Source organism: Electrophorus electricus, chromosome 12, assembly GCF_013358815.1.
Source record: "Electrophorus electricus isolate fEleEle1 chromosome 12, fEleEle1.pri, whole genome shotgun sequence".
Taxonomy (NCBI): domain Eukaryota; kingdom Metazoa; phylum Chordata; class Actinopteri; order Gymnotiformes; family Gymnotidae; genus Electrophorus; species Electrophorus electricus.
This window is the reverse complement of record NC_049546.1, coordinates 14,273,393-14,300,933: the sequence shown is the minus strand read 5'-3', so window position 1 is coordinate 14,300,933 and position 27,541 is coordinate 14,273,393. Positions and strand designations below refer to the sequence as shown.

Genomic DNA, 27,541 nt, shown 5'->3' with positions numbered 1-27,541 from the left:
TTCTATGTCCCATACTGCTATTCCTGAGCAGGCTGGATTTGAAATTGTTTTAGAATTTTTCTATCAGATCTGGGTTTTAGGTGACAGGGCAATTACATTTTGGAATAAGGACATATTACTTATACAGTTATTACACTGTCCTTCTAAAATGTACAGGTATATGATTTGGCCATATGCAGGCATATTGCTATATGCCTATATTTGGCCTCAGGAACACAGTGATGTATGTGAATTCAAAATTTTGGAATATTTGGTTCATATTTGATTCAGAAATTACAACTCAGTCCTCAAAAGGCAGTAGAAATATGAATACAGCTGACAAAACAAAAGTATTGTCACCGCTTTACTAATAATACCATAGACCTTCAGAATAATGCCTTCAGAATGCTGAGAAGGGCCATTGGTCAGATTTCCTATCATTTTTAGGATAAACTTACACTTCAGAGCCTTTCAAAATAACACCACAAGTGGCACATACATTTAAAAGTAATGGATGCGGTTATGACAACTTTGATGAACATAGTTTGTTCATTGCTCTGTATTTATGTGGCAAGGGGAAATAAGGTCCTAATATTTCTGAATTGGACAAAATCCAAAAGCAGCTTTGGAGGTGTCAGTATTCTACTATGAAGAGAACATGAGACTAACTCTTTATTCTATGTATTTGACAGATGCTCTTATCCAGAGCAACTTACAATTTCAAGCATATTACAAAGGTATTTGAATGTAAAGTTAGTAGCCCAGATCAGGTTTGAACCTCATCCCCCAGAGGAGAGGCAGCATTGTTTCCCACAGCACTATACTAACCACTTGCTATGACATGATAAAAAACATGATAAAGTTTTTGATATTCTAGATATTGTGCATATAAGTGTAACAGTGAATTTGGTAATCACTTTGTGACACATAACTAGTGAGAATATTCCTGCCCAAGGTAACTAGACATTTTACTTCTCATGATATTTACACTGTGGTGACCAATTAGAAAGACTGGTAGCTAGATATGAATGAAATTACACTTATATAGCACCTTTCTCAGAAAACCAAGAACACTTTACAATCAAATGACAGCTTTTACATCCATTCAACACACCAGTAAGAGATAGCGGCAACTCCTAAAGGTCTGCATCAGGCAGAGGAAGGGAAGAGAGGATTTACATTTGCAGCATTTAGCTTTTATCCAAAGTGACTTATAATTATGTTTGAAAACATTTTGAGAAGTTGACAGCCTTGTTCAGGCACCTATCAGTGGGAAACTGGCAGTGGTGGGGCTTGAACTTGAAAGCTTCTAGTTACTAGGTGAGTGGCTTAACTACTGTACTACCCATGTCCTGTACACACTGCCATCCATCACTGGGCATGCAGACACACAGTACTTCACACAATCACACCAGGAAAATTTTAGGGGTTTAGAGGAAACCAGAGGCTCCTGAGGAAATCCACATGGACACTGGGAGAACCCGGAAACTCCACCCAGACAGGGGAATGAACCAGCACTAAGAGGCAAACATGCTAACTACCAAGCCAATATGCTGCCCATTACTAAATAACTGTAAACGGTAACTAGGTGGTCCAAGGAAATGTCAATAGCTATATAAAATCAGTGAAATCAGTAGTTCATCTGCTGTACTTGTTATATTTTTCTGTTGATTATATGCTAGACAATTTGTAAGTTCCTAGCTAGTCAGAATATTATATATTAGAATATCCTTAATGCTGTCAGATTACAACACCTTACTTTCACATTAACATTCATCGGTCTACTTTCTTTTACAGAGTTGGCTAACTTAATGATGCAAAGGGGGAAGCAAAATCAGTAATCAATAGATTTCTGAAGGCAGCTCTGCCTTGGAGGCAGAACAAATGTAACTGGTTAACAGTCAATGGGTAGATATGTACCATCAGCTACAATGCCAGCGTACCGCAGCAGTCAGTAAAACTGAAGCAACTGCACTCTAAATGTAGTGATCATGTAGGCTACAACAAAACCAAAAGTTCTGCAAAGAGTACACAATATTAGAAATGTTAAAATTGGTTCAGAACACTTTTTTGGCTAAAATGGTGGATAACCACAAATACCAAGTAGTAGTTAGTAGTTGCAAAAACTAGTTGGTTGTAAACCATATTTTCCTATCCGTACAGGAGCATTTTCACCATGACTGCCTGTGCTCATTGCAGTTCTGCACAGAACAATGTTTTTCCCAATGCCAATGGATTGGTGGCAATATTGGCTATGTAACATTAAACATCAGTCACATTTTTAAATACTTTAAAGACATTGCAGTCAAGCAGTTCAGGACAAAATGCATAATTATCTTCTTTGCTCAAGTGTAACATGGTGCTTTTATATATGTCAGTACCTCCCCATTGCTGTAATGAACCTAAACAAGAGAGCCAACAGACTTTATTTAACATTTATTGTTAGCTGTGACAACTAACAACTGAAAAATACAAAATTAAACTTTTTCCAACTCTGCACTGCAAGAAAACTGAATACTGTATAAACTGTATTTCTAAATAGTCATTTACTTTTTAAGAGTATATTTAGACTATATTTTTACTATGGTGTCAATGCCATTGAAATACACAGGCTATATTAACAATTGAAATTATGCCAAATTCAAATCATACCTTCACAACAGCCTAATTTTTTATGTTTTTTTTAAATAACTATTCTTGATTTCTTTGAATTTCAAGCAAATATATCACCAAAATCATTTATAAAACAAAACAATTTTGAAGTTCATTTAGTTGTAATTTCACTTTAGTCTTCACAATCTTATTTACTTTTTGAGCTATTGACTATTGTCAATTGTATTGCATTCATTCCATTGCAATGTTGAATAAAAATATTGATTATAAAGAAAAATTTGTTCTGAATTTATTTAATCAAAAGAACATTGGCATTCATTTGAGATGATTTCATTATCATTATCAGTTCAAAATGATGGGATAAGATAAAAATGAGGTCTTACCTTTCAAATGTTACAAGAAAATGTCTTTTTATTTGAATAAAATTGTTTTTTTCTTGGTTTTAAGTGAATTCAATGATTCCCCTCTTTGTTCTTCATATCTCTACTCTACTGACAAACATGTGCTAGAAAGAAATACATTTTCCTACTAAAAAGGAAATTCCTAATACATTCCTTCCTTGACAATGGCCTCAGTGGCTGACTCTGAACAATCAGGAAGGCATCATTTCCTGTTTTCTTGGCTTATGAATTGTACTAAAGATCCGTTTGAAGTGCTCATGCATATTTCTTCACTATAATGGTAGCAGGGAGTGATTTGTTAGGTAATGTTTTACAAAGTTAACCTTTTTATAATAGTATGAATATTTGTGAACTTCAAATTAAGAGAATCTTTGTATATATTCAACACACATACACACTAAGTATTGAACACTTTATTGAATTTTTTTGCAGCTAACACAGAAAATGAAAGTAAGAAACAACTTAGAAATGTATAACATCCCACATAAGGGTTGCCCTGTTCTGTGTAAAAATTAATGTGAGTGAGATGGAGAAGATTATGTTAGTGAAATGGCAAACAATTTAGGTTGATAGACCATTTTCTGGATTTTATTGTACATGCAGAAAGTATTTGTTGTTAGAAAATTTATGTCAGTATAATAGTTTAATGAGATAAATACTTAGTGATTATTTTTATATAGATTGCATCCTGATTATATATACCAAAGCCATGCCTCCTATATATTGTATCAGCAGTTTATTTACATTTTTACAGTCCTAAAATATATGATGACATTTGAATGCTATGTGGCTTACATTTTTGTATTATACAGCACTGATTAATTGGAGCATGGAAATTATAAAATCTTTAATTATTGCAACTGCAAATATATTCTTATATGTAACAATAGATGGATTCTTTGTGACAGATGTATGCTAAACCCTTTCCAATAAAGGTTAATCATTAAAAAAATATATCATAATTTTTTTTAAAAACCAGATGCAGATATTTCATCTCCACTAGCCATTGGGCATGATCTTGAATATAAATTGTGATAGTAGGCCCAATAGTGTTTTATTTACAAATGACATTTAAAATTACAATACAGATTTATCTTATTTACAGTTAAATTGTGATTTTAAGACTTGACATTTACCCCAGCAAAATGAAAGGCTGATTATTCATGGTTCAAAAGAGAAATGCAGCAAAACATAGCAACAAAACTTATGGAAGTGCATTGTAGTGTAAGGAGGCATAGTTGTATATCAGCAGATAGCACAGAGAATGGCTAGAATATTAGTGCCCCTTAATGGTATCACAATGCATTATTTTTTGGGGGAAACAGCTATTTCAACCTGTGGGAAGCGAAAACCACTTTTTGAACCACTATCACTGCTCGATGATGACACTCTGGACTTCTTTGATGAAAAAGTTCCACTAGCTCCTTCAGCCCTTGCTTCACTATCATCGCCAAGTGTCACTTCATATGAACCCTTGGACTTTGAACCAAACCCGCCAAATGTGCCAAACTTTAACTTTCCTTTTTTGCCTGTTGCCTTACCCCCTCCAACATCCATTGAAATATTACCACCCTCTGTCTGTAAATGCCCTTCAACAGAAAGTGGAGAGGCAAGTTCTCCTTCATCGCTCATTGAGGAAGAACGAGGCCTAGACTTTTTATAAAGATCAAGTGAAGCTGATTTACTCTTTGGTGAAATTTTTAATCCAGAAGATCCACCCTCTACCAATTCTCCAGAACTCATACTTAATCCTTTACACACCTTAGAACCCCCTTCACCAATGATTTCAATTTCAGGTCCCTGAAGGGTAAGATCAGATGAACTTCCACCCTTGATTTTAGACTTGCCAAAAAATCGTGGCTTTTTTAATTTTATTTTTCCACCACTGCTTTTCAAAGCAGTAGTAGGACTCTGCATCTGTGGACTTTCTGAACTAACACTACCAGTAGCAGTTAGTTCTCCTGAATCTACATCTGTACCCATCTCCCTTCCATCTACCTTAGGTAAAACAATTCCAAACTTTGGTACCCTGATCTTAGGAAAGGTTATATTGCCCTCAGGATGTTCAATTGATCCAGATGTTGTTAGATTAGTACTCTCTCCAGATTCTCTGCTTTTCTCAGCTGAATCACTTCCATGGGACACTTTAATCTTTTCATTTGGAATCTTCAGTTCTATATCCTGAATTTCTCCTACAATGTTAACACCTTCTTTATCAATCGTATGACACTTAATTGCACCTTCAAAGCTTCCCTTTCTTTCAATACCCTTCAAACTAAACTCTGGAGTAGACATTTCAGAGATTTTTTTGTCATGAGAGGTAATTTTTAAGCCTTGGCTCTTCACTCCAGTTGAATCAGAAATTCCCTTAACTTTTAAACTACATCCTTCTAAACTAACATCTGAAGCTTTGACTTTGGCTTTTTTTGATTTTACATCAGGTCCCTTAGAGCTGAAAGATGGTGTCTGAATGTCAACACCTTCAATATCTGCCATAAGTCTTGGAGGTGATAAATCTAAATCGGCTGATTTTGAAAGTACATTTACTGAGCCAGCCCCTTTATCTTTGGGGGATTTAATGTCAAATTCAACATCTGGAAAATGTATTTTTCCAAACAATGTCTTCTTTACCTTGGGTCCTTTAAGGTGGAAGTCAGGTGAGTCTGTATCTAACTTCATATTATCAGTTTTAGTATCAACATCAATGTCAGTTTTCACTTTACTTTTCACCTTTGGCAATTTAAATTGCCCCTTCTTCCCCTTCATATCCATATGAGGGCTTTCAATATTAGTTTCAAAAGGTGGGATCTTGACATCAATTTTGGGAGCTCTGATTTTACTGTCCTTGGAAAGACTAACATCAGCATCAGGACATTTCACCTTGGAGCTCTTTGATCCAAAGGATGGTAATTTAATTTTGGGCATATTCAAACCATCTCCAGGACACTCAATGTTAAAATCTGGACACTCAATGTCAACTTTTGGTACATTCATGTCATCTTCAACCTTTGGACCTGAAAAGTCTACATCGGTTTTTACTTTAGGATCTTTAATGTTGAAATCCACATCAGGCATAGAGAGTTTTGGACCAGATATGGTTGGCATTTTGAATGTGGGACCCTTGATGTTTCCTTCTGGTCCTTCAACATCCATATCTGGGCCTTTAAGATCAATCTTAGGGCCTTTAACATCAATGCCACCTTTTGGTAGAGTAATAGCAACATCAGAGCCTTCTGCCGTTGGGCCTTTGAATCCAAAGGATGGCATTTTAATTTGGGGTATATTAACTCCTCCCTCTGGTCCCTCAGCTTTAACACCTGGACACTCAATGTCAACTTTTGGAAATTTGATGTCACCTTCAATCTTTGGAACTGAGATGTCTATATCAGACATTAGTTTAGGACCTTTAATGTTGAAATCCACATCAGGCATCGAGAGTTTTGGACCAGATATAGTGGGCATTTTGAATTTGGGATCATTGATGTTTCCTTCTGGTCCTTCAATATGCAGATCTGGGCCTTTAATGTCTATCTTGGGGCCTTTAACATCAATGTCACCTTTTGGTAGAGTAATTTCAACCTCAGAGCCCTCTGCCTTTGGGCCTTTGAATCCAAAGGATGGCATTTTAATTTGGGGTATATGAAGTCCTCCATCTGGTCCCTCGACATTAATATCTGTAACCTCAAAGTCACCTTTGGGCAGTTTCATGTCACCCTCAATCTTTGGACCTGAGATGTCGATATCGGATTTTAGTTTCGGACCCTTAATGTTGAAATCCATGTCTGGCATAAAGAGCTTAGGGCCTGATGAAGTGGGCATTGTGTATTTGGGACCCTTGATGTTTCCGTCTGGTCCTTCAACATCCATATCTGGGCCTTTAAGGTTTATCTTAGGGCCTTTAACATCAATGTCACCTTTTGGTAGGGTTATATCAACACCATGGCCCTCTACGTTTGTCCCCTTGAATCCAAAGGAAGGCATTTTCATTTTGGGCATTTTAACACCTCCCTTTGGTCCCTCAACGTTAACATCTGGACACTCAATGTCAACTTTTGGCAATTGCATGTCGCCTTCAATCTTTGGAACTGAGATGTCTACATCGGTTTTTAGTTTTGGACCTTTAATGTTGAAATCCAGATCAGGCATAGAGAGTTTTGGACCAGATATGGTGGGCATTTTGAATTTGGGACCTTTGATGTTTCCTTCCGGTCCTTCAACATCCATATCTGGGCCTTTAAGGTCTATCTTAGGGCCTTTAACATCAATGTCACCGTGTGGTAGGGTTATATCAACATCTGGGCCCTCCGCCTTTGGCCCCTTGAATCCAAATGAAGGCATTTTAATTTTGGGCATTTTAACCCCTCCTTTTGGTCCCTCAATGTTAACATCTGGACACTCAATGTCAACTTTTGGCAATTGCATGTCGCCTTCAATCTTTGGAACTGAGACGTCTACATCGGTTTTTAGTTTAGGACCTTTAATGTTGAAATCCACATCAGGCATAGAGAGTTTTGGACCAGATATTGAGGGCATTTTGAATTTGGGACCCTTGATGTTTCCTTCTGGACCTTCAATATCCATATCTGGGCATGTAACGTCAATTTTAGCTCCTTTAACATCAATGTCACCTTTTGGTAGAGTAATAGCAACATCAGAGCTCTCTGCCTTTGGGCTTTTGAATCCCAAGGATGGCATTTTAATTTTGGGCATTTTGAATTTGGGACTCTTGATGGTCCCTTCTGGTCCTTCAACATCCATATCTGGGCCTTTAAGGTCAATCTTAGGGCCTTTAACATCAATGTCACCTTTTGGTAGGGTTATATCAACATCTGGGCCCTCTGCCTTTGGCCCCTTGAATCCAAATGAAGGCATTTTCATTTTGGGCATTTTAACCCCACCCTTTGGTCCCTCGATGTTAACATCTGGACACTCAATATCAACTTTCGGCAATTGCATGTCACCTTCAATCTTGGGACCTGAGATGTCTACATCGGTTTTTAGTTTTGGACCTTTAATGTTGAAATCCAGATCAGGCATAGAGAGTTTTGGACCAGATATGTTGGGCATTTTGAATTTGGGACCCTTGATATTTCCTTCTGGTCCTTCAACATCCATATCTGGGCCTTTAAGGTCTATCTTAGGGCCTTTAACATCAATGTCACCTTTTGGTAGGGTTATATCAACTTCAGGGCCCTCCACCTTTGGCCCCTTGAATCCAAAAGAAGGCATTTTCATTTTGGGCATTTTTACCCCTCCCTTTGGTCCCTCAATGTTAACATCTGGACACTCAATGTCAACTTTCGGCAATTGCATGTCGCCTTCAATCTTGGGACCTGAGATGCCTACATCAGTTTTAAGTTTTGGACCTTTAATGTTGAAATCCAGATCAGGCATAGAGAGTTTTGGACCAGATATGGTGGGCATTTTGAATTTGGGACCCTTGATATTTCCTTCTGGTCCTTCAACATCCATATCTGGGCCTTTAAGGTCAATCTTAGGGCCTTTAACATCAATGTCACCTTTTGGTAGGGTTATATCAACTTCAGGGCCCTCCACCTTTGGCCCCTTGAATCCAAAAGAAGGCATTTTCATTTTGGGCATTTTTACCCCTCCCTTTGGTCCCTCAATGTTAACATCTGGACACTCAATGTCAACTTTCGGCAGTTGCATGTCGCCTTCAATTTTTGGACCTGAGATGTCTACATCAGTTTTAAGTTTTGGACCTTTAATGTTGAAATCCAGATCAGGCATAGAGAGTTTTGGACCAGATATGGTGGGCATTTTGAATTTAGGACCCTTGATATTTCCTTCTGGTCCTTCAACATCCATATCTGGGCCTTTAAGGTCAATCTTAGGGCCTTTAACATCAAAGTCACCTTTTGGTAGGGTTATATCAACTTCAGGGCCCTCTGCCTTTGGCCCCTTGAATCCAAATGAAGGCATTTTCATTTTGGGCATTTTAACCCCTCCCTTTGGTCCCTCAATGTTAACATCTGGACACTCAATGTCAACTTTCGGCAATTGCATGTCGCCTTCAATTTTGGGACCTGAGATGCCTACATCGGTTTTTAGTTTTGGACCTTTAATGTTGAAATCCAGATCAGGCATAGAGAGTTTTGGACCAGATATGGTGGGCATTTTGAATTTGGGACCCTTGATATTTCCTTCTGGTCCTTCAACATCCATATCTGGGCCTTTAAGGTCAATCTTAGGGCCTTTAACATCAAAGTCACCTTTTGGTAGGGTTATATCAACATCTGGGCCCTCTGCCTTTGGCCCCTTGAATCCAAATGAAGGCATTTTAATTTTGGGCATTTTAACACCTCCCTTTGGTCCCTCAATGTTAACATCTGGACACTCAATATCAACTTTCGGCAATTGCATGTCGCCTTCAATCTTGGGACCTGAGATGTCTACATCGGTTTTTAGTTTTGGACCTTTAATGTTGAAATCCAGATCAGGCATAGAGAGTTTTGGACCAGATATTGTGGGCATTTTGAATTTAGGACCCTTGATATTTCCTTCTGGTCCTTCAACATCCATATCTGGGCCTTTAAGGTCAATCTTAGGGCTTTTAACATCAATGTCACCTTTTGGTAGGGTTATATCAACATCTGGGCCCTCCACCTTTGGCCCCTTGAATCCAAATGAAGGCATTTTCATTTTGGGCATTTTAACCCCTCCCTTTGGTCCCTCAATGTTAACATCTGGACACTCAATATCAACTTTTGGCAATTGCATGTCGCCTTCAATCTTGGGACCTGAGATGTCTACATCAGTTTTTAGTTTAGGACCTTTAATGTTGAAATCCAGATCAGGCATAGAGAGTTTTGGACCAGATATTGTGGGCATTTTGAATTTGGGACCCTTGATGTTTCCTTCTGGTCCTTCAACATCCATATCTGGGCCTTTAATGTCAATCTTAGGGCTTTTAACATCAATGTCACCTTTTGGTAGGGTTATATCAACATCTGGGCCCTCCACCTTTGGCCCCTTGAATCCAAATGAAGGCATTTTCATTTTGGGCATTTTAACCCCTCCCTTTGGTCCCTCAATGTTAACATCTGGACACTCAATGTCAACTTTCGGCAATTGCATGTCGCCTTCAATTTTGGGACCTGAGATGCCTACATCGGTTTTTAGTTTTGGACCTTTAATGTTGAAATCCAGATCAGGCATAGAGAGTTTTGGACCAGATATGGTGGGCATTTTGAATTTGGGACCCTTGATATTTCCTTCTGGTCCTTCAACATCCATATCTGGGCCTTTAAGGTCAATCTTAGGGCCTTTAACATCAAAGTCACCTTTTGGTAGGGTTATATCAACATCTGGGCCCTCTGCCTTTGGCCCCTTGAATCCAAATGAAGGCATTTTAATTTTGGGCATTTTAACACCTCCCTTTGGTCCCTCAATGTTAACATCTGGACACTCAATATCAACTTTCGGCAATTGCATGTCGCCTTCAATCTTGGGACCTGAGATGTCTACATCGGTTTTTAGTTTTGGACCTTTAATGTTGAAATCCAGATCAGGCATAGAGAGTTTTGGACCAGATATGGTGGGCATTTTGAATTTAGGACCCTTGATATTTCCTTCTGGTCCTTCAACATCCATATCTTGGCCTTTAAGGTCAATCTTAGGGCCTTTAACATCAATGTCACCTTTTGGTAGGGTTATATCAACTTCAGGGCCCTCTGCCTTTGGCCCCTTGAATCCAAATGAAGGCATTTTAATTTTGGGCATTTTAACCCCTCCCTTTGGTCCCTCAATGTTAACATCTGGACAATCAATATCAACTTCTGGCAATTTAATGTCACCTTCAATCTTTGGAACTGAGACGTCTACATCAGTTTTTAGTTTTGGACCTTTAATGTTGAAATCCAGATCAGGCATAGAGAGTTTTGGACCAGATATGGTGGGCATTTTGAATTTGGGACCCTTGAGGTTTCCTTCTGGTCCTTCAAAATCTATATCTGGGCCTTTAAGGTCTATCTTAGGGCCTTTAACATCAATGTCACCTTTTGGTAGGGTTATATCAACATCAGGGCCCTCTGCCTTTGGCCCCTTGAATCCAAATGAAGGCATTTTCATTTTGGGCATTTTAATCCCTCCCTTTGGTCCCTCAATGTTAACATCTGGACACTCAATGTCAACTTTGGGCAATTGCATGTCGCCTTCAATCTTGGGACCTGAGATGTCTACATCAGTTTTTAGTTTAGGACCTTTAATGTTGAAATCCAGATCAGGCATAGAGAGTTTTGGACCAGATATGGTGGGCATTTTGAATTTGGGACCCTTGATGTTTCCTTCTGGTCCTTCAACATCCATATCTGGGCCTTTAAGGTCAATCTTAGGGCCTTTAACATCAAAGTCACCTTTTGGTAGGGTTATATCAACATCTGGGCCCTCTGCCTTTGGCCCCTTGAATCCAAATGAAGGCATTTTAATTTTGGGCATTTTAACACCTCCCTTTGGTCCCTCAATGTTAACATCTGGACACTCAATATCAACTTTCGGCAATTGCATGTCGCCTTCAATCTTGGGACCTGAGATGTCTACATCGGTTTTTAGTTTTGGACCTTTAATGTTGAAATCCAGATCAGGCATAGAGAGTTTTGGACCAGATATGGTGGGCATTTTGAATTTAGGACCCTTGATATTTCCTTCTGGTCCTTCAACATCCATATCTGGGCCTTTAAGGTCAATCTTAGGGCCTTTAACATCAATGTCACCTTTTGGTAGGGTTATATCAACTTCAGGGCCCTCTGCCTTTGGCCCCTTGAATCCAAATGAAGGCATTTTAATTTTGGGCATTTTAACCCCTCCCTTTGGTCCCTCAATGTTAACATCTGGACAATCAATATCAACTTCTGGCAATTTAATGTCACCTTCAATCTTTGGAACTGAGACGTCTACATCAGTTTTTAGTTTTGGACCTTTAATGTTGAAATCCAGATCAGGCATAGAGAGTTTTGGACCAGATATGGTGGGCATTTTGAATTTGGGACCCTTGAGGTTTCCTTCTGGTCCTTCAAAATCTATATCTGGGCCTTTAAGGTCTATCTTAGGGCCTTTAACATCAATGTCACCTTTTGGTAGGGTTATATCAACATCAGGGCCCTCTGCCTTTGGCCCCTTGAATCCAAATGAAGGCATTTTCATTTTGGGCATTTTAATCCCTCCCTTTGGTCCCTCAATGTTAACATCTGGACACTCAATGTCAACTTTGGGCAATTGCATGTCGCCTTCAATCTTGGGACCTGAGATGTCTACATCAGTTTTTAGTTTTGGACCTTTAATGTTGAAATCCAGATCAGGCATAGAGAGTTTTGGACCAGATATGGTGGGCATTTTGAATTTGGGACCCTTGATATTTCCTTCTGGTCCTTCAAAATCCATATCTGGGCCTTTAAGGTCAATCTTAGGGCCTTTAACATCAATGTCACCTTTTGGTAGGGTTATATCAACATCAGGGCCCTCCGCCTTTGGCCCCTTGAATCCAAATGAAGGCATTTTCATTTTGGGCATTTTTACTCCTCCCTTTGGTCCCTCAATGTTAACATCTGGACACTCAATGTCAACTTTCGGCAAGTGCATGTCGCCTTCAATCTTGGGACCTGAGATGTCTACATCAGTCTTTAGTTTAGGACCTTTAATGTTGAAATCCACATCAGGCATAGAGAGTTTTGGACCAGATATTGTGGGCATTTTGAATTTGGGACCCTTGAGGTTTCCTTCTGGTCCTTCAAAATCTATATCTGGGCCTTTAAGGTCTATCTTAGGGCCTTTAACATCAATGTCACCTTTTGGTAGGGTTATATCAACATCAGGGCCCTCTGCCTTTGGCCCCTTGAATCCAAATGAAGGCATTTTCATTTTGGGCATTTTAACCCCTCCCTTTGGTCCCTCAATGTTAACATCTGGACACTCAATGTCAACTTTCGGCAGTTGCATGTCGCCTTCAATCTTTGGAACTGAGACATCTACATCGGTTTTTAATTTTGGACCTTTAATGTTGAAATCCAGATCAGGCATAGAGAGTTTTGGACCAGATATGGTGGGCATTTTGAATTTGGGACCCTTGATATTTCCTTCTGCTCCTTCAACATCCATATCTGGGCATGTAAGGTCAATCTTAGGGCTTTTAACATCAATGTCACCTTTTGGTAGTGTTATTTCAACTTCAGGGCCCTCTGCCTTTGGCCCCTTGAATCCAAATGAAGGCATTTTAATTTTGGGCATTTTAATCCCTCCCTTTGGTCCCTCAATGTTAACATCTGGACACTCAATATCAACTTTCGGCAATTGCATGTCGCCTTCAATCTTGGGACTTGAGATGTCTACATCAGTTTTTAGTTTAGGACCTTTAATGTTGAAATCCACATCAGGCATAGAGAGTTTTGGACCAGATATTGTGGGCATTTTGAATTTGGGACCCTTGATGTTTCCTTCTGGTCCTTCAACATCCATATCTGGGCCTTTAAGGTCTATCTTAGGGCCTTTAACATCAATGTCACCTTTTGGTAGGGTTATATCAACATCAGGGCCCTCGGCCTTTGGCCCCTTAAATCCAAATGAAGGCATTTTCATTTTGGGCATTTTAACCCCTCCCTTTGGTCCCTCAATGTTAACATCTGGACACTCAATGTCAACCTTTGGCAATTGCATGTCGCCTTCAATCTTTGGAACTGTGACGTCTACATCGGTTTTTAGTTTTGGACCTTTAATTTTGAAATCCAGATCAGGCATAGAAAGTTTTGGACCAGATATTGTGGGCATTTTGAATTTGGGACCCTTGATGTTTCCTTCTGGTCCTTCAACATTCATATCTGGGCCTTTAAGGTCTATCTTAGGGCCTTTAACATCAATGTCACCTTTTGGTAGGGTTATATCAACTTCAGGGCCCTCTGCCTTTGGTCCCTTGAATCCAAATGAAGGCATTTTAATTTTGGGCATTTTAAACCCTCCCTTTGGTCCCTCAATGTTAACATCTGGACACTCAATATCAACTTTCGGCAATTGCATGTCGCCTTCAATCTTGGGACTTGAGATGCCTACATCAGTTTTTAGTTTAGGACCTTTAATGTTGAAATCCACATCAGGCATAGAGAGTTTTGGACCAGATATTGTGGGCATTTTGAATTTGGGACCCTTGATGTTTCCTTCTGGTCCTTCAACATCCATATCTGGGCCTTTAAGGTCAATCTTAGGGCTTTTAACATCAATGTCACCTTTTGGTAGGGTTATATCAAAATCTGGGCCCTCTGCCTTTGGCCCCTTGAATCCAAATGAAGGCATTTTCATTTTGGGCATTTTAACCCCTCCCTTTGGTCCCTCAATGTTAACATCTGGACACTCAATGTCAACTTTCGGCAATTGCATGTCGCCTTCAATCTTTGGAACTGAGACGTCTACATCAGTTTTTAGTTTTGGACCTTTAATGTTGAAATCCAGATCAGGCATAGAGAGTTTTGGACCAGAAATGGTGGGCATTTTGAATTTGGGACCCTTGATATTTCCTTCTGGTCCTTCAACATCCATTTCTGGGCCTTTAAGGTCAATCTTAGGGCCTTTAACATCAATGTCACCTTTTGGTAGGGTTATATCAACATCTGGGCCCTCCGCCTTTGGCCCCTTGAATCCAAATGAAGGCATTTTCATTTTGGGCATTTTAACCCCTCCCTTTGGTCCCTCAATGTTAACATCTGGACACTCAATGTCAACTTTCGGCAATTGCATGTCACCTTCAATCTTGGGACATGAGATGTCTACATCTGTTTTTAGTTTAGGACCTTTAATGTTGAAATCCACATCAGGCATAGAGAGTTTTGGACCAGATAAGGTGGGCATTTTGAATTTGGGACCCTTGATGTTTCCTTCTGGTCCTTCAAAATCCATATCTGGGCCTTTAAGGTCTATCTTAGGGCCTTTAACATCAATGTCACCTTTTGGTAGGGTTATATCAACATCAGGGCCCTCGGCCTTTGGCCCCTTGAATCCAAATGAAGGCATTTTCATTTTGGGCATTTTAACCCCTCCCTTTGGTCCCTCAATGTTAACATCTGGACACTCAATGTCAACTTTCGGCAATTGCATGTCGCCTTCAATCTTTGGAACTGAGACGTCTGCATCAGTTTTTAGTTTTGGACCTTTAATGTTGAAATCCAGATCAGGCATAGAGAGTTTTGGACCAGAAATGGTGGGCATTTTGAATTTGGGACCCTTGATATTTCCTTCTGGTCCTTCAACATCCATATCTGGGCCTTTAAGGTCAATCTTAGGGCCTTTAACATCAATGTCACCTTTTGGTAGGGTTATATCAACTTCAGGGCCGTCTGCCTTTGGCCCCTTGAATCCAAATGAAGGCATTTTCATTTTGGGCATTTTAACCCCTCCCTTTGGTCCCTCAATGTTAACATCTGGACACTCAATGTCAACTTTCGGCAATTGCATGTCGCCTTCAATCTTTGGAACTGAGACGTCTACATCAGTTTTTAGTTTTGGACCTTTAATGTTGAAATCCAGATCAGGCATAGAGAGTTTAGGACCAGAAATGGTCGGCATTTTGAATTTGGGACCCTTGATATTTCCTTCTGGTCCTTCAACATCCATTTCTGGGCCTTTAAGGTCAATCTTAGGGCCTTTAACATCAATGTCACCTTTTGGTAGGGTTATATCAACATCTGGGCCCTCCGCCTTTGGCCCCTTGAATCCAAATGAAGGCATTTTCATTTTGGGCATTTTAACCCCTCCCTTTGGTCCCTCAATGTTAACATCTGGACACTCAATGTCAACTTTCGGCAATTGCATGTCACCTTCAATCTTGGGACATGAGATGTCTACATCTGTTTTTAGTTTAGGACCTTTAATGTTGAAATCCACATCAGGCATAGAGAGTTCTGGACCAGATAAGGTGGGCATTTTGAATTTGGGACCCTTGATGTTTCCTTCTGGTCCTTCAAAATCCATATCTGGGCCTTTAAGGTCTATCTTAGGGCCTTTAACATCAATGTCACCTTTTGGTAGGGTGATATCAACATCAGGGCCCTCGGCCTTTGGCCCCTTGAATCCAAATGAAGGCATTTTCATTTTGGGCATTTTAACCCCTCCCTTTGGTCCCTCAATGTTAACCTCTGGACACTCAATGTCAACTTTCGGCAATTGCATGTCGCCTTCAATCTTTGGAACTGAGACGTCTGCATCAGTTTTTAGTTTTGGACCTTTAATGTTGAAATCCAGATCAGGCATAGAGAGTTTTGGACCAGAAATGGTGGGCATTTTGAATTTGGGACCCTTGATATTTCCTTCTGGTCCTTCAACATCCATATCTGGGCCTTTAAGGTCAATCTTAGGGCCTTTAACATCAATGTCACCTTTTGGTAGGGTTATATCAACTTCAGGCCCGTCTGCCTTTGGCCCCTTGAATCCAAATGAAGGCATTTTCATTTTGGGCATTTTAACCCCTCCCTTTGGTCCCTCAATGTTAACATCTGGACACTCAATGTCAACTTTCGGCAATTGCATGTCGCCTTCAATCTTTGGAACTGAGACGTCTACATCAGTTTTTAGTTTAGGACCTTTAATGTTGAAATCCACATCAGGCATAGAGAGTTTTGGACCAGATAAGGTGGGCATTTTGAATTTGGGACCCTTTATGTTTCCTTCTGGTCCTTCAAAATCCATATCTGGGCCTTTAAGGTCTATCTTAGGGCCTTTAACATCAATGTCACCTTTTGGTAGGGTTATATCAAAATCTGGGCCCTCGGCCTTTGGCCCCTTGAATCCAAATGAAGGCATTTTCATTTTGGGCATTTTAACCCCTCCCTTTGGTCCCTCAATGTTAACATCTGGACACTCAATGTCAACTTTCGGCAATTGCATGTCGCCTTCAATCTTGGGACCTGAGATGTCTACATCTGTTTTTAGTTTAGGACCTTTAATGTTGAAATCCACATCAGGCATAGAGAGTTTGGGACCAGATATGGTGGGCATTTTGAATTTGGGACCCTTGATGTTTCCTTCTGGTCCTTCAAAATCCATATCTGGGCCTTTAAGGTCTATCTTAGGGCCTTTAACATCAATGTCACCTTTTGGTAGGGTTATATCAACATCAGGGCCCTCGGCCTTTGGCCCCTTGAATCCAAATGAAGGCATTTTCATTTTGGGCATTTTAACCCCTCCCTTTGGTCCCTCAATGTTAACATCTGGACACTCAATGTCAACTTTCGGCAATTGCATGTCGCCTTCAATCTTTGGAACTGAGACGTCTACATCAGTTTTTAGTTTTGGACCTTTAATGTTGAAATCCAGATCAGGCATAGAGAGTTTTGGACCAGAAATGGTGGGCATTTTGAATTTGGGACCCTTGATGTTTCCTTCTGGTCCTTCAAAATCCATATCTGGGCCTTTAAGGTCTATCTTAGGGCCTTTAACATCAATGTCACCTTTTGGTAGGGTTATATCAACATCAGGGCCCTCGGCCTTTGGCCCCTTGAATCCAAATGAAGGCATTTTCATTTTGGGCATTTTAACCCCTCCCTTTGGTCCCTCAATGTTAACATCTGGACACTCAATGTCAACTTTCGGCAATTGCATGTCGCCTTCAATCTTTGGAACTGAGACGTCTACATCAGTTTTTAGTTTTGGACCTTTAATGTTGAAATCCAGATCAGGCATAGAGAGTTTTGGACCAGAAATGGTGGGCATTTTGAATTTGGGACCCTTGATATTTCCTTCTGGTCCTTCAACATCCATATCTGGGCCTTTAAGGTCAATCTTAGGGCCTTTAACATCAATGTCACCTTTTGGTAGGGTTATATCAACTTCAGGGCCATCTGCCTTTGGCCCCTTGAATCCAAATGAAGGCATTTTCATTTTGGGCATTTTAACCCCTCGCTTTAGTGCCTCAATGTTAACATCTGGACACTCAATGTCAACTTTCGGCAATTGCATGTCGCCTTCAATCTTGGGACCTGTGATGTCTACATCTGTTTTTAGTTTAGGACCTTTAATGTTGAAATCCACATCAGGCATAGAGAGTTTTGGACCAGATAAGGTGGGCATTTTGAATTTGGGACCCTTGATGTTTCCTTCTGGTCCTTCAAAATCCATATCTGGGCCTTTAAGGTCTATCTTAGGGCCTTTAACATCAATGTCACCTTTTGGTAGGGTTATATCAACATCAGGGCCCTCGGACTTTGGCCCCTTGAATCCAAATGAAGGCATTTTCATTTTGGGCATTTTAACCCCTCCCTTTGGTCCCTCAATGTTAACATCTGGACACTCAATGTCAACTTTCGGCAATTGCATGTCGCCTTCAATCTTGGGACTTGAGATGTCTACATCTGTTTTTAGTTTAGGACCTTTAATGTTGAAATCCACATCAGGCATAGAGAGTTTTGGACCAGATATGGTGGGCATTTTGAATTTGGGACCCTTGATGTTTCCTTCTGGTCCTTCAAAATCCATATCTGGGCCTTTAAGGTCAATCTTAGGGCCTTTAACATCAATGTCACCTTTTGGTAGGGTTATATCAACATCAGGGCCCTCTGCCTTTGGCCCCTTGAATCCAAATGAAGGCATTTTCATTTTGGGCATTTTAACCCCTCCCTTTGGTCCCTCAATGTTAACATCTGGACACTCAATGTCAACTTTCGGCAATTGCATGTCGCCTTCAATCTTGGGACCTGAGATGTCTACATCTGTTTTTAGTTTAGGACCTTTAATGTTGAAATCCACATCAGGCATAGAGAGTTTTGGACCAGATATTGTGGGCATTTTGAATTTGGGACCCTTGAGGTTTCCTTCTGGTCCTTCAACATCCATATCTGGGCCTTTTAGGTCAATCTTAGGGCTTTTAACATCAATGTCACCTTTTGGTAGGGTGATATCAACATCTGGGCCCTCCGCCTTTGGCCCCTTGAATCCAAATGAAGGCATTTTCATTTTGGGCATTTTAACCCCTCCCTTTGGTCCCTCAATGTTAACATCTGGACACTCAATGTCAACTTTCGGCAATTGCATGTCGCCTTCAATCTTTGGAACTGAGACGTCTACATCAGTTTTTTAGTTTTGGACCTTTAATGTTGAAATCCAGATCAGGCATAGAGAGTTTTGGCCCAGAAATGGTGGGCATTTTGAATTTGGGACCCTTGATATTTCCTTCTGGTCCTTCAACATCCATATCTGGGCCTTTAAGGTCAATCTTAGGGCCTTTAACATCAATGTCACCTTTTGGTAGGGTTATATCAACTTCAGGGCCCTCTGCCTTTGGCCCCTTGAATCCAAATGAAGGCATTTTAATTTTGGGCATTTTAACCCCTCCCTTTGGTCCCTCAATGTTAACATCTGGACACTCAATGTCAACTTTCGGCAATTGCATGTCGCCTTCAATCTTTGGAACTGAGATGTCTACATCGGTTTTTAGTTTTGGACCTTTCATGTTGAAATCCACATCAGGCATAGAGAGTTTTGGACCAGATATGGTGGGCATTTTGAATTTGGGACCCTTGATGTTTCCTTCTGGTCCTTCAACATCCATATCTGGGCCTTTAAGGTCAATCTTAGGGCTTTTAACATCAATGTCACCTTTTGGTAGGGTTATATCAACATCTGGGCCCTCCGCCTTTGGCCCCTTGAATCCAAATGAAGGCATTTTCATTTTGGGCATTTTAACCCCTCCCTTTGGTCCCTCAATGTTAACATCTGGACACTCAATGTCAACTTTCGGCAATTGCATGTCGCCTTCAATCTTTGGAACTGAGACGTCTACATCAGTTTTTAGTTTTGGACCTTTAATGTTGAAATCCAGATCAGGCATAGAGAGTTTTGGCCCAGAAATGGTGGGCATTTTGAATTTGGGACCCTTGATATTTCCTTCTGGTCCTTCAACATCCATATCTGGGCCTTTAAGGTCAATCTTAGGGCCTTTAACATCAATGTCACCTTTTGGTAGGGTTATATCAAAATCTGGGCCCTCCGCCTTTGGCCCCTTGAATCCAAATGAAGGCATTTTCATTTTGGGCATTTTAACCCCTCCCTTTGGTCCCTCAATGTTAACATCTGGACACTCAATGTCAACTTTCGGCAATTGCATGTCGCCTTCAATCTTTGGAACTGAGACGTCTACATCAGTTTTTAGTTTTGGACCTTTAATGTTGAAATCCAGATCAGGCATAGAGAGTTTTGGCCCAGAAATGGTGGGCATTTTGAATTTGGGACCCTTGATATTTCCTTCTGGTCCTTCAACATCCATATCTGGGCCTTTAAGGTCAATCTTAGGGCCTTTAACATCAATGTCACCTTTTGGTAGGGTTATATCAACTTTAGGACCCTCTGCCTTTGGCCCTTTGAATCCAAATGAAGGCATTTTAATTTTGGGCATTTTAACCCCTCCCTTTGGTCCCTCAATGTTAACATCTGGACACTCAATGTCAACTTTCGGCAATTGCATGTCGCCTTCAATCTTGGGACCTGAGATGTCTACATCTGTTTTTAGTTTAGGACCTTTAATGTTGAAATCCACATCAGGCATAGAGAGTTTTGGACCAGATAAGGTGGGCATTTTGAATTTGGGACCCTTGATGTTTCCTTCTGGTCCTTCAAAATCCATATCTGGGCCTTTAAGGTCTATCTTAGGGCCTTTAACATCAATGTCACCTTTTGGTAGGGTTATATCAAAATCTGGGCCCTCGGCCTTTGGCCCCTTGAATCCAAATGAAGGCATTTTCATTTTGGGCATTTTAACCCCTCCCTTTGGTCCCTCAATGTTAACATCTGGACACTCAATGTCAACTTTCGGCAATTGCATGTCGCCTTCAATCTTTGGAACTGAGACGTCTACATCAGTTTTTAGTTTTGGACCTTTAATGTTGAAATCCAGATCAGGCATAGAGAGTTTTGGCCCAGAAATGGTGGGCATTTTGAATTTGGGACCCTTGATATTTCCTTCTGGTCCTTCAACATCCATATCTGGGCCTTTAAGGTCAATCTTAGGGCCTTTAACATCAATGTCACCTTTTGGTAGGGTTATATCAACTTCAGGGCCCTCTGCCTTTGGCCCCTTGAATCCAAATGAAGGCATTTTAATTTTGGGCATTTTAACCCCTCCCTTTGGTCCCTCAATGTTAACATCTGGACACTCAATGTCAACTTTCGGCAATTGCATGTCGCCTTCAATCTTGGGACCTGAGATGTCTACATCTGTTTTTAGTTTAGGACCTTTAATGTTGAAATCCACATCAGGCATAGAGAGTTTTGGACCAGATAAGGTGGGCATTTTGAATTTGGGACCCTTGATGTTTCCTTCTGGTCCTTCAAAATCCATATCTGGGCCTTTAAGGTCTATCTTAGGGCCTTTAACATCAATGTCACCTTTTGGTAGGGTTATATCAAAATCTGGGCCCTCGGCCTTTGGCCCCTTGAATCCAAATGAAGGCATTTTCATTTTGGGCATTTTAACCCCTCCCTTTGGTCCCTCAATGTTAACATCTGGACACTCAATGTCAACTTTCGGCAATTGCATGTCGCCTTCAATCTTTGGAACTGAGATGTCTACATCGCTTTTTAGTTTTGGACCTTTAATGTTGAAATCCACATCAGGCATAGAGAGTTTTGGACCAGATATTGTGGGCATTTTGAATTTGGGACCCTTGATGTTTCCTTCTGGTCCTTCAACATCCATATCTGGGCCTTTAAGGTCAATCTTAGGGCTTTTAACATCAATGTCACCTTTTGGTAGGGTTATATCAACATCTGGGCCCTCCGCCTTTGGCCCCTTGAATCCAAATGAAGGCATTTTCATTTTGGGCATTTTAACCCCTCCCTTTGGTCCCTCAATGTTAACATCTGGACACTCAATGTCAACTTTCGGCAATTGCATGTTGCCTTCAATCTTTGGAACTGAGACGTCTACATCAGTTTTTAGTTTTGGACCTTTAATGTTGAAATCCAGATCAGGCATAGAGAGTTTTGGCCCAGAAATGGTGGGCATTTTGAATTTGGGACCCTTGATATTTCCTTCTGGTCCTTCAACATCCATATCTGGGCCTTTAAGGTCAATCTTAGGGCCTTTAACATCAATGTCACCTTTTGGTAGGGTTATATCAACTTCAGGGCCCTCTGCCTTTGGCCCCTTGAATCCAAATGAAGGCATTTTAATTTTGGGCATTTTAACCCCTCCCTTTGGTCCCTCAATGTTAACATCTGGACACTCAATGTCAACTTTCGGCAATTGCATGTCGCCTTCAATCTTTGGAACTGAGACGTCTACATCAGTTTTTAGTTTAGGACCTTTAATGTTGAAATCCAGATCAGGCATAGAGAGTTTTGGCCCAGAAATGGTGGGCATTTTGAATTTGGGACCCTTGATATTTCCTTCTGGTCCTTCAAAATCCATATCTGGGCCTTTAAGGTCTATCTTAGGGCCTTTAACATCAATGTCACCTTTTGGTAGGGTTATATCAACATCAGGGCCTTCTGCCTTTGGCCCCTTGAATCCAAATGAAGGCATTTTCATTTTGGGCATTTTAACCCCTCCCTTTGATCCCTCAATGTTAACATCTGGACACTCAATATCAACTTTCGGCAATTGCATGTCGCCTTCAATTTTGGGACCTGAGATGTCTACATCAGTTTTTAGTTTTGGACCTTTAATGTTGAAATCCACATCAGGCATAGAGAGTTTTGGACCAGATATGGTGGGCATTTTGAATTTGGGACCCTTGATGTTTCCTTCTGGTCCTTCAACATCCATATCTGGGCCTTTAACATCTATCTTAGGGCCTTTAACATCAATGTCACCTTGTGGTAGCGTTATATCAACATCTGGGCCCTCCACCTTTGGCCCCTTGAATCCAAATGAAGGCATTTTCATTTTGGGCATTTTAACCCCTCCCTTTGGTCCCTCAATGTTAACATCTGGACATTCAATGTCAACTTTCGGCAATTGTATGTCGCCTTCAATTTTGGGACCTGAGATGTCTACGTCAGTTTTTAGTTTTGGACCTTTAATGTTTAAATCCACATCAGGCATAGAGAGTTTTGGATCAGATATACTGGGCATTTTGAGTTTGGGACCCTTGATGTTTCCTTCTGGTCCTCCAACCTCCATATCTGGACCTTTAAGTTCAATCTTAGGGCCTTTAACATCAATATCACCTTTCGGTATGGTTATATCAACATCAGCGCCCTCTGCCTTTGGCCCCTTGAATCCAAATGTAGGCATTTTAAATTTGGGCATTTTAACCCCTCCCTTTGTTCCCTCAATTTTAACATCTGGACACTTAATGTCAACTTTTGGCTTTTGTATGTCATCTTCAATCTTTGGACCTGAGATGTCTACATCAGTTTTTAGTTTAGGACCTTTAATATTGAAATCCACATCAGTCATTGAGAGTTTTGGACCAGATATGATGTGCATTTTGGATTTGGGCCCCTTGATGTGTTCTTCTGGTCCTTCAACATCAGTATCTGCCCTTTTGATGTCAGTCATAGCTTCTTTTCCATCTGTGTCCCATTTTGAAATATTTACATCAGCATCAGCGCCTTCCATCAGAGGGCTTTTGAATCCAATTGATCGCACTTTGATTTTAGGTATTTTACAGCCTGCATTAGGGCCTTCAGTGTCAAGCTCTGGCCCTTCAGTCTCAGCTTTTTGTACATTGATTTCTCCTTTAGTCTCTGCAACTGAAACATCTACAGCCGTTTTTACTTTATGCTCTTTCACTTTATAGTCCATATCAAGCATAGAAATCTCTGGACCAGAAAGTGAAGGGATATTGCATTTTGGACCCTTCACTTTTCCTTCAGATCCCTCAATTTCACATTCTTTGGCCTTGATATCTATTGCTGGTTCTTTCACATCAACATCACAATGGGGAAGACTTACATCCATCTGAAGGCCTTTCACATTTGAACCTTTAAGGTCTACTTTATGTGCTTTGAGAGCCCCTTCAGCTGGTGCTTTTATGTTAGCTTCAGCCTTTGTATAACTTGCATCCAGATCAGAACCCTTAGTCTTTGGACCCTTATGTCCAAATGAAGGCATTTCCATTTTTGGGAATTTGTATCCTACATCAGGCCCATCAGTATCAGCCTGTGGAAAAGCTGCATCTCCTTTTGTCACCTTAATCATCCCTTCTATCTTTGAAAAAGAAACATCATCCCCTTTTGTTTTAGGGCCTTTGACATTGTAATCCACATCAGGCATAGAGATCTTTGGATCAGAGACAGATGGTAGCTTACATTGATGACCCCTCTTTTTTCCCCCAGGTCCCTCAATTTCACTATGTTGTGTACTGATATCTACTTTTGGCATCTTGATTCCTTCTTGAAGTCCCTGAGTATCAACCCTTTCAGCCTTAATGTCTGCTTTAGGCATTTTTACATTCTCTTCAGCTCTTGGTACTGAGGCATCTGTATCATCTTTGATATTTGGACACTTTATGTTCATGTCCACATCAGGCATGGAAATCTTTGTGTTAGTGACAGATGGTATCAAAATTTTGATTTTTCCATTACTTTCTTCACTATCATGTTCTGATAACTTGATATCAGTTTCTAAACCTTTTTTTTGATTTTCAGCTTTGGGAAGGTTTACATTAACTACTCCTGGGTCCTCTACCTTCAGACCTTTACATTCAAACGGCATCTTCATATCCGCTTTTTTTGAAACTAAGTCATCAATTCCCTTTGGAACTGATACATCCAGATCTGCAGTTTCTGCCCTTGGTGTTTTAATGTTACCTTCTACTGTGAACCCATGTACATCTGTGCTTAGTTTTGAGAGCTTTACGTCACCGGAATGTGATGTTTCCATGCCTTTTCCTGCTGTTGTGCTGTCCAATGTTCTCACTTTTGTGGAAAACACTGAAACAAATTCAGTTCCTCCTTTCACATTTGAATCTTTTAGTGCAGCTTCAGTATCTGGCCTGGAAATAACAATTTCATGTTTGTTTGAGTGTGGAATCATTACATCTTCTGTGTTCATACTAATGCTAAATGCTGGTTCTTTTCCAGTTTCTTTCAAATGCTGGTCAATTTTGTTAACATGACTTACATCTTTTTCTAACTCCATACCTGTACTCATGTCTGCAGTGAAAGCATCCATGCTTTTTGAATTACCCTCAAGCTCACTCCATCTAGAAGGCCTCACTTCCCCTTCCCCTGCTCTTGCCTCATATCCAGTGTCAGACATATTAAATGTCCTTTCCTTCCCACTCCCTTCTGTCCCTCTTATAATTGTGGTTTTGACATGCCCTGAACTCCAGTGCTTCTCAGAGGTGCCAGTGTCCTCTGGATCTCTGAATCTAACTTCCCCCATATCACCTCCCTCTGCTGCACCAACCTTGCTTATAACACTGCCATGTGGTAATCTGATCTGAGCAGAGCCTCCTTCTAATTGCTCATGCTGTGAAAAATATTTGAATTCTGGGCTTGAAATATCAATCTGTTGCTTGCCAGGTCCACCTGGTATGTCCACAGTGTAAGTTGTGATGCGACGAGTAATGGTAGTAATGGTGCTGCCATCACTGCTGGTGCTGCTGTGACGTTCTGTGCGAACATCAACTCCTTCTGCAAGGTCCTCAGACTTCAGCCTGGGCTTAATTTTCTTAGTGTAGATTCTTCTGTAGTCCTCATCATCCCCACTCTGCAAAGAAAAAAATCACTGACAGATGCTTCACTGTAATATTTTTATATTTTATTAAATTAGGCCAGAAAGTCTCAGATGAAAAAAAACATGGGCTTTAATTTTGTAGCTGCACTGGAGTGTTAAAGCCACATTTTTTTCTAATTTTGTAGGGTACACACACATTTACTGCCATTTGTTAATTTGATGGACAGAAATACATATGTCTGATACAAGGTAGGTGGTGACATGTGACATGTAATATCTGCCAGTGCAACAGTATTTTTGTTATCCCTGTTTGACTTAAAACACCATTTGCACTGCTGCTTTCTCAGACTTGCTCTCACTTCAAACATGCAGCTTAAGATGTGTCCAATTTCTCACTATATGGTTTTGACCACAAACAAGAGCACACTATATCTCCCGATTACTAACTGCTAACCTATTTAATCATTTTTAAAGGAAAAACAATTCTATTGTTACTACTAAATGTGAATCAGTGCCATTACACATAGAAAATAATATGTTAAATAATGTAAATAATTCACATCTTCTGATCATGTATTCAGTCTATCTAACCTCTTTTTATAATTATGCCACTCTGCATCGGATTAATTTGTCTGTGCCAGTCATAAAAATAGCAAACAATATTTCCAAGAAAATGGAGCCCCATAAGTTTAAGAATCAGGTGACAAAACGGTCAATGATGAGATTGTTCATTTGATAGCCTATATTAACTAGAGATTTGTGTGTTTTGTTTTTTTTTTGCATCATTAAATATTGAGAAATGTCATTAAGTACAACTATAAATATTACTTTCATAATTTTAATAAAAAGAAAATAAGACCAGTGGTGCACACAGATGCAAATGACAGGCCCTCAAAAGTTTTACTTATAACTGAGCAATGGTCAGTGATATCTCAGATAAGTAATGACATCTCAGTTCCTGAGTTGTCGTGCACATTATAATATATAGTTCAATGTCTTTCATGCTTTGTTTGTAAATCAATATAATTTTCAGTAACTCCATTAGCAATACACATTAGCAATACATTAGCAATATAATTTCAATACATTTACAGTCATACAGCCAACTAAAGAAGCTGAAAAGCTGATATGTCCCTTAAAAACATTTTAAGCAGAAATGTCTAACTTATTACAACATAGAAGCTAGTGCAATGTTTTTGAAGAGCACCAGCAATAAACCATTTACTTACTAGAATGATGTCAGGACTAGAGCCTCCAAATCCACCTTGTCCTTCCCATGACAAAGTACCCATGGGAGAACGACAAGGAGATTTATCTCCTGTCTTGTGTTGAAGTTTTAGTCCAACCTTGTGTCGGTTAAGAGTCTTCAATAACTCAGCTGTTTCTTCAGAGCTCATATTCTCAAAATAAATTGTGGCACCAACAATTTGATCACCTGTCAAAGTGGGACACATTTTTCAATTAGACAGCAGATGCACTTTATTTTTGAAAACATGGAAGTTTTGTTTATTAGATAGAGAGTCTGCAAAGTTATAATAAATATCTATATGAATATATCAAGGGAAACACTGTTCTCTACCTTCAAATACTCTCCCAGTGTGAGATGCAGGGGATTCTTCTGTCACTTCTTTGATGAAAATCTCTCCTTGACCTTTTTGCTCTATTTTAAGTCCATGTTTATCAGGGCCCATCCACTGTGGGAAGAGGACTTCCCTTGTGTCCTCATCATCAGCCATCTAGGAAAGAAGGAAAGAAGGTAAATTATTGTTTTCCAATTTTGAGTTGGCCTTTGATATGCTGCATTATTGTAGTGTTTTGTTGTTGTTTTGCTTTGTATCATCAAATGATCAACTGAGCATTTTGATTATTAAAATTTTCATGCTTATTTTAATAAATGCTTAAAGGAGATTACTTTATTATAAATTAATAAAGT

At 40.0% G+C, this 27,541-nt stretch overlaps 2 protein-coding genes across 2 annotated transcripts in view; both read right to left on the bottom strand.

Annotated features, from left to right (window-relative positions):
* Positions 1 to 3,291, bottom strand: part of klhl4 (kelch-like family member 4) — a 51,696-nt gene extending 48,405 nt beyond the window's left edge. The window contains exon 1 of the mRNA XM_027016754.2: positions 2,976 to 3,291. The gene's annotated coding sequence lies outside the window, so the exon portion shown is untranslated. The remainder of the gene's footprint in view (positions 1 to 2,975) is intronic.
* Positions 3,292 to 3,391: 100 nt separating this feature from the next.
* The window catches only part of ahnak (AHNAK nucleoprotein), a 34,499-nt gene continuing 10,349 nt past the window's right edge, over positions 3,392 to 27,541 (bottom strand). The window contains 4 exon segments of the mRNA XM_035532018.1: positions 3,392 to 19,058; positions 19,060 to 25,641; positions 26,838 to 27,043; positions 27,188 to 27,344. Of these exon segments, the coding sequence (XP_035387911.1) occupies positions 4,299 to 19,058; positions 19,060 to 25,641; positions 26,838 to 27,043; positions 27,188 to 27,344 (21,705 nt within the window). The 3' untranslated portion in view covers positions 3,392 to 4,298.